The 11,100-nt window shown below is 45.1% G+C and overlaps 2 protein-coding genes across 6 annotated transcripts; both read left to right on the top strand.

Annotated features, from left to right (window-relative positions):
- The first annotated feature begins 715 nt into the window (after nt 1–715).
- On the top strand, nt 716–4,031 carry smug1 (single-strand-selective monofunctional uracil-DNA glycosylase 1). 2 transcript variants are annotated; one of them, XM_069708974.1, is made up of 2 exons: nt 716–1,670; nt 2,384–4,031. In XM_069708974.1, the coding sequence occupies exons 1-2, from the start codon at nt 1,338–1,340 to the stop codon at nt 2,912–2,914; spliced, it is 864 nt and encodes a 287-aa protein (XP_069565075.1). In that variant the 5' UTR covers nt 716–1,337; the 3' UTR covers nt 2,915–4,031. The 2 variants fall into 2 exon arrangements, with proteins under 2 accessions (XP_069565075.1, XP_069565085.1); XM_069708984.1 differs by having other exon boundaries at nt 721–1,622.
- Nucleotides 4,032–4,867: 836 nt separating this feature from the next.
- LOC138626919 (calcium-binding and coiled-coil domain-containing protein 1-like) lies at nt 4,868–10,544 on the top strand. Of its 4 annotated transcripts, XM_069708928.1 has the most exons (14): nt 4,868–4,953; nt 5,397–5,696; nt 5,818–5,920; nt 6,263–6,465; nt 6,559–6,771; nt 6,870–7,018; nt 7,097–7,166; nt 7,252–7,506; nt 7,601–7,726; nt 8,074–8,172; nt 8,781–8,856; nt 8,939–9,036; nt 9,401–9,483; nt 9,948–10,544. In XM_069708928.1, exons 2-14 carry the CDS (start codon nt 5,565–5,567, stop codon nt 9,973–9,975), a joined length of 1,635 nt encoding a protein of 544 aa, XP_069565029.1. In that variant the 5' UTR covers nt 4,868–4,953; nt 5,397–5,564; the 3' UTR covers nt 9,976–10,544. The 4 variants fall into 4 exon arrangements, with proteins under 4 accessions (XP_069565029.1, XP_069565037.1, XP_069565045.1 ...); XM_069708936.1 differs by lacking the exon at nt 8,074–8,172; XM_069708944.1 differs by lacking the exons at nt 8,939–9,036; nt 9,948–10,544.
- Nucleotides 10,545–11,100: the final 556 nt, after the last annotated feature.

Raw genomic sequence — 11,100 nt, 5'->3', positions numbered from 1 at the left:
GTTTTGACAGCGAGAACACGACATCTATGAACGAGGATTAAAGGAGCACCGACCGACAGCAGGACATCCTGGATGTAAGTCACATTATTTGGCCCTGGGAAAGCTCATCAACATTATTAACTGGGATCATATTGATGACAAAGTTGTCACAGTCTGTAAGAGAAAATATTCCTGTAAATTTGGTGGTAAGACTTGAGTTTATTCCAGCTGCCAATAAAAGAAACATTACACATTTTAGGATAGAATAGAAAACCCTTTATTGTCATTGTAGAAAAATTCAATGAAATTTGGACCCCTAGTGAGTACAATTTTAAACACAAATGGACAGTTAAAGGACACCTCCTATAAATGTACACATTTTAAATACCTAAAATTGATGAATAAATCTAAATATTGCACTTAAATTAACATTGCACCATGAATGTTGTAAGACGTGTTTCTTGATCTTGAGGTGTGTGTGTGGTGCAGCAGCCTCGTGAGAAAAATGGACGAGTATGAAAACCGTGTGGGAGGTGAGTGGTGAAGCTCGTAACCTCGCTTCAAAGAAAAGTGAAACCTTCACCGCTGAATGCTTGTTTCTATGCTGTTGTTGTTGTTTTTTATTCTTTTATGTTCCCGTTTTGTTTGGGGAGATAGATTTGGAAAAAAAAAATAATAATAACGAGCTAATTGTCAGCACTTGTTTCCATGGAAACAGGATTTGTTAAAGGAGGACTTCTCTAAACCGGCTGCTGATTTGAGTCGTTGGTTACAAAACAGAGCAAAGGGAGTCCTAAAGACTGGCAATGCTTATCTGAGAGGAGCCTTTGGGAAAGACCCCAAACGCTGTGGTGGGATTATATTCAGGGAAAATATGCTGACGGATGACACTTCCAGGGACACTGAGGAACAGCCTGGAGTAAAGACTTAGTTTAAGCCGGATTCTGTCCACCGCAGCTTAACATAGTGACTAATCTAAGTAGTAGTTCAGGCAAAGTGTGTTGCTTTTATGGGCATCATACTGGACGTTTAAAAACAACATGTTGGGACACATTATTCATTTAGATAGATAGACTGCAGTCCTCTACAGGCAGCAGCTCCATCCACTCAACATGGATCCTCCTGGCTGTAATGACAGCAGAGCTCCGGTAGATGGCAGCAGCCGCTCTGAATGCGGCCGCAGACAAACTGACAGGAAGTTGCAGAGGAAGAAAAAAAAATAAAAAACTGCGACAGAAAAATACAAAACCTGAAACACACAAAGTCTTCAGCACGGTGTGTTATCGGTATTAAAATAAAACGCTCATGCTCCGTTTGTATAGCTCACACCGGAAGTTATTGAACGCTCTCGATATAAAATGTCCGAAAGCAGCTCGTCCGCCGGTGAACCGGGAGGGCTCGCAGACAAGCAGGACGTTAAACCCGCCGGCGGGACCCCGTCCTCCCGGGTCCTGCAGGCTGAGCTGGAGCTGAACGTCCACCTCCGCCGGCTCACCTTCAGCGAGCCCGTCCGGTACATTTACAACCCGCTGGAGTACGCCTGGGACACCCACCGCTGCTACGTGGAGAGGTACTGCCAGGCCGGACAGAGGGTCCTGTTCCTGGGGATGAACCCGGGACCTTTCGGCATGGCGCAGACCGGGGTGAGCACCTGCACGGTTTCTACATGTGGAGGGGTCCTGGTCCTGGAGGTGATAAAAGCATCATTTACACCTTCACTGTCAACTCTTTTCATTGGCTGGGAATGCGGAAGCTGCACCGAACAACAACAACAACAACAACATGTGCAGACACACATGCCAAAATGAATCCTGATGAGGAGCTCAGAGGCCATAATATGCATTTCAAATCCTAATATTTATAGTGTGTCCAAGTGTCAGGGCCCTGAGGGGGAGCACAGACAGATAATGACGTACATATTCCCAAATTGGGCCTCTCATTTGTTTAGATTCAATATATATCAGTGTTAAAGCTTCATGTTACAGTTTTCATTATTTATTCATTTGTCAGTTACTTTTACAAGTTTACCAGAAACCAGGGTGATGACATCACAAACCTTTTTTTTTTTTAGTTGACAGAGTTTAAGAACCTACCGAAAATCAGACAGAAAAGCAACACATCCTTTCATTTTCAGGGGCAGGAAACGCAGAATATACAGCATTTTATCTGTAACCAGCAGATCATTTATTATTACGAAATAGTTTTAATTGATTAATCTGATTTGAAATGTCCCTTTTTGAGTCTTGATATGCTGCTTGTGTTTAGAATCTTCTACTTTTTCCTTGCATATGTTTGCGTACCGGTCAGCTCAGTAAACTCCTACTAGTTTCAGTGAATGTCATATTTTTCTTTTACGATTGTCATGAGTTCAGAAAGTTTGAATAATCTGCTCCTCTGTGCACAGGTCCCGTTCGGGGAGGTGAAGTCAGTGGTGGACTGGCTGGAGATCACAGGAGAGGTCGGCCATCCTCCCGACGAGCATCCCAAGCGGCGGATCACGGGACTCGCCTGCACCCGGAGTGAAGTGAGCGGCGCCCGTTTCTGGGGCTTCTTCAGGAAACTGTGTCGTGAACCCGCGCTGTTCTTCCAGCACTGCTTCGTGCACAACCTTTGCCCTCTGATCTTCGTGAGCGCCAGCGGGAAGAACCTGACGCCTCCCGAGCTGCCCGAGGCCCAGCGCGAGGCCCTGCTGGCCCTCTGTGACATCGCGCTGTGCCAGGTGGTGGAGGCGCTGGGCGTCTCCATGGTGATCGGCGTGGGGAAGGTGGCGGAGCGGCGGGCGCGGCGGGCTCTGTCTGCTGCGGGCGTGGACGTGCGAGTCGAGTACCTCATGCACCCGTCGCCCAGGAACCCGCTCGCCAACAAGGGCTGGGAAGCCGCCGCTGAAGCCAAGCTGACAGAACTCGATGTTCTGTCGCTGCTGAGCAGCTCCTGAGACGATCCGCCTCCTCCGACTCTTTCTAACGGCAGTCTGGATCAGGAGCTCCAGTTTGGGACTTTAATTTTACGGATGGTTTGCTGCAGGTTCCTCACAGATGCTCACAGTAAACACCTCTAAAGAGAGAGTGGGACACACGAGTGCCTTCTACAACTCTTATCACACTGTAAACACACCTGCTCTGCAACTTTCTCTATTTGAATGTTGTTGTTTTTTATACAGATCAGATTTATACTGCATGGCAGTAGATGGTGGAGCTGAAATTATTTCTACACTAGTGTAACTCTAAGATGTTTCAGGTATGCTGTATTTGTGCATTTATAGCCAAAGTATAAACTCAGGGTGGATGTGAATATTCATCGTTGTATTTTTGTTCATTCAGCCACCTGATCACCTTCTGAAGAACCTATAGAGGAAAAAACAAACTTTTAACTGGTGAGATTATTGAAAAAATTGTGAAATTACAAAGAACATTTTGTAAAAGTACCGTTTTATTTGTTGTGTGTGGTGGACTTCTATACAACACTATTTTTTACGTTTTTCGTATTTTTTTAAAACTATCATTTTTCATGGTGTTTTCTGATTTTCCTACTTTTTTGTTTTTTACCAGGTCATTTAAAAGCTTCCTGTTGAAATAAATGTTTGATGGATAAAAGCTGGAAGAGTATTTTTTGTTTTTTTCTCTGTTCTTCCTTTTTCTTCCCTCATGTGCCTGAAACATGTTCGACGTTACCATGGAAACCGTCCTCCACTCTGAAACCCGCTGTGCAGAACTTTTATCAACTTTTTCTGGCAGTGACGGTAATTCGAAAACATGTAAAAACCTTTTTTTTTTTTTTTTTTTTTAAGTGTACAAATTTGCCCCGAAGCAGCGACGTGACATCTGGATCCTCCCTCGGTCCCTTCTCTCCCTTCAGAGCTCTCCAAGGACCAAAATAACTGTGTTTGTGTTTTTTTTACCTTCATCCTTCCTCTGAAAACTTGTTTTTTCGTCAGGAGGTTTTTCCAGCACTTTAGCTTTAGGCTGATGGAAAACAAGTTTTAGATGAAGCATGTCATGGACTGAAAACTCTCTGTCACAGTAGGAAAAAGCACAGGTGTAAGTTATAATGAATAAATATTGTTGATATTATTGCTTTTGAAATCTTTTGTAACTGTAGAAAACTTCAACTCTGCTTATTAACAAGTTGTATACGAGTCAAAAACATTCAGACCTGGATTCATCTACTCTGATAGTTTCGCTTAGAAAATGTGTGTTTGTCTGTTTGATGATCTTCAGGGTTTAATTCTGGATTTACTTTTCATCTTGACTCCTTAGAAACTGTCCCTCCTGTTGAATGGGGGTTTGTGCTGAAACTAAACCGCCGTCTGGTGGTCGAAGTGGGAACATTTCAATTACGCAATCAGTCTTCGTCCAAAATACTGGTACATGGAAATAGTTGATGAGTGTTACACTTTTGTTTGTCTTCTGTTTTGTGTTTGTTTTGTGTTTTTCCCTCCTCCAGTGTTATCAGAGCAGTTTGAAACACGTACAAGATTTCCTCATTTTGTTCTTTATCAGTGAATCATGCATTCAAGAGATGAGCCTGCATTTATTATGCTGGTTTTCTGCCTTCCACTGATATCAGGATGTCGGGTGCACTGAAGTTTATCAAGAAAGATATTGGGAAATAACCCCCCCCCCCTCCTCCCCCTCCTCATGTGATGCTACTGAGAACTGCAGTTAGCAGTAACAGCAGCTCTTGTGTCCAGTAACTTTCCAGTAACTGTCCTGTAACTGAGTCCTGCTGTGGGAGTTGAAGTCTGCAGCGCTGCACTGTTGTCTGATGAGCCATTCACACATGAACTACATCTCCCATGAGTCACTCTGTTTACGGGGAGGGGGGAGAGGGGGGGGGTCCACATGGTTGAGTGAGAGGATGTTGTGAAACTCCCTACACCTGACGGGATGTCTCATCACTATCTTCAGACTCCTGATTCACACAGCTGTCCTTCGTGAGGTCGCAGAAAAGACTTCACACTTGGACTCTCAGCAGGTAAAAAATTTATTAGAGTCATAAATAATACATTAATTAATAAATTTGAGAAGCAACTGTCCTCATTAAGACACCAGTAGAAAGATTGTTACTGTTAAGGAACTGAATTGTTGACTAAATGTATTGTGTGTTAATTATGTAAATGCAAAATGTTCCTTTTTATTTGTGGTGATTTTATGATGCAGTTGTGATGTCAGTTTTGTGGCTTTTAGGAAGGAAATATAAAAAAGAAGAAAATGATTTCGCAATTGCAATATAAAGTGGAGTCATTATGACCTTTTATGATCAGTAGATGATAAATATTATAAGAATGGAAGTTTATTGTTTCTTATTTTTGTTTCTGAGCTCCACAGCATCTGTTTTGTTGTTGTTGTTGATTTTTTTGTTCAGTCTTTATGTTATAACCTCAGTTCTCTGAGTATCTGAGCTTCTTGTTTTTTTAGACACGTCGTCGGGCCACAGGTGACCAGTGTGTTATGATCGAGCTGCATTCCTGAACCGACGCTGCTATCGCCTTTCATCAGCTGTCCTCGTCCACACTGAAACCGGAGCACGTTTCTCCGAGTCCGTGTGAGTGTTTTCTTCTTCAACAGCGAGGCGCTCCTGTTACCATGGATCAACAGGCCGCCGTGGTGTTTCGTAATGTGGGGCAGCTGTACTTCCCCCAGACCCGGGTGGAGTGCCACTACAGCCTGACCCCGGAGCAGCGCTGGAGCAGCAGAGATTGGATCGGGATTTTTGAGGTAGATTGAGCCCCTAAAGCGCCGTCCTCCGCTGTACAGCAGAAAGCATCGCAGCACACGAGAGTCGCGATGGGAGATGCTCCTTCAATGTCGTTAAATGTCTTTTTCTATCCCGCCACAGATGGGCTGGTCCTCAGTCAAACAGTATTACACGTACACATGGGCTCTGGTTCCTGAAGGCTACACTGAAGGAACCAGCGTCGACTACTGTGCACTTTTCCAAGGTGAGAATTCAACCAGACACGACAAAAACAAAAACAAAAAAATCGTCTTTATTTTTATGTTAAAAACCCAAAAAGTAAAGAAGCACTTTTCACTGCGTCCAGCATCACTGACGGTTGTTTTACGCTCAGTTGTTGCTCTGTTGTCGTAGAGTGCAGATTTCACTGTAAAAAGACAGCAAAGTGAGATGCTGAAGCCAAAATAAGATCAAGATGCTGATGTGAAGTTTCTTGGAACAAAGTCTGTTGTTGTCAGTGTGGATCTTGTTTTGTTTGTTCTGTTTAATACAACAAATTTAAAGTAATCCTTTCAAATGAATCCTAATAAATGTCCCGTCCATGCAGCCTCCTACCTGCCCCGCCCCGGTCCTGTGGAGTACCAGTTTGTGTACGTGGATAAGGACGGAGAGGTGCGTGCCCGCAGTCGTCCCTTCACCTTCTATTCTCCCAAACCGCTGGAGGAGCTGGAGACTCTGAAAGAGGAGCAAGATGAGGAGGACGGAGAGGAGGAGATGCTCCTGGTCGTGCCCAGAGCTCAGCTGCTGCAGGTGGGAGGAGGACACGTCGGCACCGCTCCAGTAAGTTTGAATGTCGCGATGCGGTCGTACAGAACTTTAACTTCGTCTTGTCTTCGTCAACAGAGTCGTCTGGAGGAGTGTTTGAAGCAGCGGGCGGACTTACAGCGAGCTCTGGACGCAGCGAAGCAGGAGACGGAGGACGAGAGGGAAAACGGCAGAAAGGCGAGAAAGGAGTGGGAGCGCGAACGAGAGCTGATGACGGACGAGGTCGTCGAGCTCAGAGACAACCTGAGACACAGCGGAGACATGCTGAAGATGATCGAGGGACGACACCAGGTGAGGACGGGTCACCTCGCCTGATGGAACAAATGCAAAATGAGATCATTAAGAAAACGTATCCAAAATATCGTGTCTTCTCTCCACAACACTGAAAGGATGTGAAGTACAGTGAGGAAAATCTGACCTCTGAACTCAGCAAGCTGCTGGATGAAAAGGTCGAGAGTCAGCGGCGGATCAGAGACCTGGAGGACGACTTCAAGCTTCTGGCTGACAGAGAGAGAGAAGAAAACAACGAGGTGGAGAGGTAAGTGTTGGAGGTTGATGTGAACTCTTCACATCGAGTCTTTCCAGTTTGAAACTGAGCTTGTTTTCGGTGCTGCAGGCTGAAAGAGAGGGTGAGGAAGATGTCCTGTCAGATGAAGCACGACGAGGAGAAGAGGAAGGCCCTGCAGGTGAGTGGATGATGCCGACGGTCCTGAAACGCAGACAGGAAGAGTTCAAAGTGTTTCTGATTCTCCTCCCGTCGTCCCTCCGCAGCTGGAGAACGAAGCCGCCCTGGCCGAAGTCCTCGGGCTGCAGGAGCGTCTGGAGGCCGGCGACCACCTCTCCGATAGCCTGCGCCGGGAGCTGCGGGAGCTGGGCGGCCGTCAGGGCCACACCCACACCGAGCTGCACCAGGCCCGGCTGCAGGTGGCCCAGCTCACCCTGCAGCTGTCCGAGGAGAACCTGCTGCTGCGGGAGGAGCGGGCCAACTGGGCTCTGGAGAGGGAGGCGTACAAACATGCAGCGGAGGTGAGGCTGCAGCAGGACCTGGTGGAGGCGCGTGCAGTCACCTACGTGTCCATCTCAACTGATTGGTTGTTTTGTTTTCATGTTTTTTGTGCAGATTGAGAAGAAGAAACTCCAAGACCTGAGCTGTGAGGTGCAGAGGAAGGAGGAGTGGCTGCAGGAGGAGAGGACGGAGAGGGAGCGAGTCGAGTCCGACCTCAGGAGAGAGAAAGATTACAGTAAAGTGAGTGAATCAGAGCACGTCACTCATATTTAATACACAAACACGCTCGGCTCCAAATATAGCTGCTCAGGTGTCGCGTCATCAGTCGCTCAGGTTTTGTTTTTTTGGAAACTGGAGCAGTGTGCTGGAGCTCAGCGAGCTGCTTTTATCACTCTCGCATACTGGCACAAATAGAAGAGCTTCCATGAACAGTCAGGAAACATTTCCTCACAGCGACATGTGAGCAGGAGAGAGAGGACGCCAGCAGAGTCAGGTGTGTGTGTGTGTGGGGGGGGGGGGGGGAAGGGGGAGCTCAGGTCGGGTCAGAGGGTTTGAGGGTCTGAGTGTGATGCTGCTGCCCCCTGCAGGTGCTGCTGAGCGACGCCAAGCGAGAGCTGCAGGAATTGAAAGTCAGTCTGAGGAAGATCCAGGATGAAGAAGAGGGAGAGGAGCAGTCGGACAAACAGGCAAGCTCAGATGTATTTATTCAGGATGCACTTTTCTACCGGAGGAGGGGCTTCAGTCAGGAGCTGCTCTTCTACTTCCTGGTTTGGAGGTTGCCCCGAAATGTGGAGTTTACATGGGTGCAGTTTGAATAACGTTTTCTTGTTCGCCTTCTTTTGTCACCCTATTACTCTTCACTGCCTCCATTACAAGCTGATTAAACCCATAACAACACGTAAAGAAAGACAAAACAGACTTCCAGTTTCTAGTTTTCAGGCTCAAATGAAGTTTCACAAGATACTGCATTTAAATACTTAAGATTTAAAATGTTCTGCCTCTTTGTACTTTTACTGCACAACATTTGAGAGAGAAACAGTTCATTTGATTCCACTACATATATTTGATAAATGTAACCTGTGATGTCAGCACGTGTCGACGGTGTTTTTGAAATGAAACTCACTGGCATGTTAAAGTAGAAGATCCCACTGTCATCATGTAGCGCATATACATTATTAGTGTTGAGGATATCTTTAATTTTTTACAAAGTAAGCAGCCATTATCACAGCCAGTTCTGCTCTCCTGTGTCGTCCCTGTGGTGCTCCGGTCTGTGTTTGGACCCGGACCACGTCAGGGCCTGCTGGACTACATCCATCAGTTGGAGCAGAGGTTGGCGATTCTCCCGCAGACCGAATCCGACGTCTGTACCTGTAAGTAAAGACGTCTCTCTGCACGCCGCTCTGCTGCTTCACTGTAACGAGCAACAACAACAAAAATGTCATTTAAAAACAGCTGCCGGCTCTTCCTCTGAGGATGACGATGCTTCCTCCAGCTCCATCTGTTCACCTCTTCTCCCCGCTGAGGAAGACGCTCCCGCTGAGGACACTCAGGTAATCCAATCTTAACTAAACAAGGATTAACAGCGTTCAGCTCCAACACACCTGAATCTGAACGAGGAGTCCGTGTGGGACCACATGAAGAGACAGAAGAGTTTTTAAATCTACAGGAGAGCCGAGACAAACTTTATTAGATGCTGAAATATTGTGTGCAAATGTACCAAAGAGAAATGATGCTGCACGTTGAATTAAGTTAATTAATCAGTTGAGACTTTACTTTTCACATCACTTTTCATGCCTAAAATGTTTGCACATTTTTGAGCTATCACTGTGTATCAGAAACATACATTTAATATTAACATATCTATATCTTTATTTATATTTATATGTATAAGTTTGTTTCTGTCTGTTGAATCAGGACGAGAAGACGCAGCGCTGTGAAACTGGAGCTGCTGAAGAGAAGCATCCGATCCTTCCAGAACTCGTCCACCCCGTCCTGAGGTGACACATCTGGCAGTTACACACACACACACACACACACACACACACACACACACACACACACACACACACACACACACACACACACACACACACACACACACACACACACACACACACACACACACACACACACACACACACACATCCACCCTGTTCAGTGTCTGGAAACACCTCTCTTAAAATGTGATGACTTCATTCACACCTTCCCCGCCGGCAGACCGCTGGCTGTTTTATAGACGCCTTCGTTTAATTACACTTTTATTGTGACACACAGCAGAGATTAAAAATATATTTCCAATTGATATTGTAATAAATAAGAGTAAAAACAGCAGCAGAAATAATATAAGTCCATTTTAAACCGAGCAGTATATCAGCAGGGGGAGAGATGTGGGATTTATTAACAGTATTGCATGTTTTATTTCTGTATTTTGTAAAACGTTGACCTCTCTTTCCCTCTGCAGTAATCGGCCCGACGCCCCCATGTGGTGACACGAGGAACCGCGGCTGGAAGACCGGCAGGTTGCTTTACTGCAACACGAGTTCAAGTGAAAACAGAAAATATTTATGGTTTAGAGCTTTGACTTAACGAGTGCCTGTAGTCGGAGATTTTTGTTTGTTGGTTTAATCAGGATGAACATTAAGTGTTATTAACACACTTTTTTCCTGTATATATTTGAATCCTTCATACTTTTAGATTCCATCTGTTACAGGATATTTTAGAGCTCGTATTTTCTTCATTTTCTACATTTTAGCTTTTTATTATGTAGATTGTTTTGCAACTGAGGCCACGAGTAGAATTTATTCCACTAGATCTGTTTTTGGTGTATATTAGCTGCTGATCTGTGTGTGTGTGTGTGTGTGTGTGTGTGTGTGTGTGTGTGTGTGTGTGTGTGTGTGTGTGTGTGTGTGTGTGTGTGTGTGTGTGTGTGTGTGTGTGCGTGTCTTGTTGAGCCCAGCGTCAGGTCAGAGGAACGCGAGAGGTTATTTTCAGAGACTTTTCTTTATTGAAATGAGCTGCTGTTAGAAAGATGAGGTTCTTTAATAAAAGATCAAAATCAGTAGAAGTTGAAGGCGGTTTTTCACGACTTTAAGGGAATATTTTTTATGTTTTTATCTTTCCGCTCCTTCGATAGATGTTGTTGTCGGTTTGTTGTTCTTGTGAACGTGATATCTCCAAAACATCTTGAGGGAATTTGATCAAACTTGGCAAAATCATTCACTTGATAATAAGGATCAATTGATTTGATTTTGGGGGACAAAGGTCAAAGTTCAAGGTCACTGTGACCCCTATTTGAAACATTCACATCTACATGATATGTCAGTAACGCTCAAATAGAATTTCCTCACGTGGCACAATCGTTCACTCGGCCTCAAAAGATGAAGCAATTAGGGTTTGGTGGTCAAAGGTCAAAGTTCAAAGTCACTGCGACCTCACGTTCACTTTGTCTGTCACAACATATAAAAAAAACGCCTCGAGGGAATTTGTTCAAATTTGAAATTGAAAACATTCACTTTGTACCAACAGTGACCTGATGGGATTTTGGTGTTTAAAGGTCAAAGGTCAAGGTCACTGTCACCTCACGGTAATATATGCCTGTGAACACAATTTTTGAG

This window comes from Brachyistius frenatus, unplaced genomic scaffold (assembly GCF_029030835.1).
Source record: "Brachyistius frenatus isolate BFR_SWC_R1_liver_20210118 unplaced genomic scaffold, ASM2903083v1 Contig_4, whole genome shotgun sequence".
Lineage (NCBI taxonomy): Eukaryota > Metazoa > Chordata > Actinopteri > Embiotocidae > Brachyistius > Brachyistius frenatus.
The sequence above is the reverse complement of the archived record's forward strand: the minus strand, read 5'-3'. Positions and strand labels throughout refer to the sequence as shown.

Excerpts from the sequence above, each read along its gene's own strand:
- smug1 (XM_069708974.1), top strand. The coding sequence starts at position 1,338 with ATGTCCGAAAGCAGCTCGTCCGCCGGTGAACCGGGAGGGCTCGCAGAC. Across the intron at positions 1,671-2,383 it reads GAGGGGTCCTGGTCCTGGAG|GTCCCGTTCGGGGAGGTGAA; the intron begins GTGATAAAAGCA and ends CTCTGTGCACAG.
- LOC138626919 (XM_069708928.1), top strand. The coding sequence starts at position 5,565 with ATGGATCAACAGGCCGCCGTGGTGTTTCGTAATGTGGGGCAGCTGTAC. Across the intron at positions 5,697-5,817 it reads ATTGGATCGGGATTTTTGAG|ATGGGCTGGTCCTCAGTCAA; the intron begins GTAGATTGAGCC and ends ATCCCGCCACAG. Across the intron at positions 8,857-8,938 it reads CGAATCCGACGTCTGTACCT|CTGCCGGCTCTTCCTCTGAG; the intron begins GTAAGTAAAGAC and ends ATTTAAAAACAG.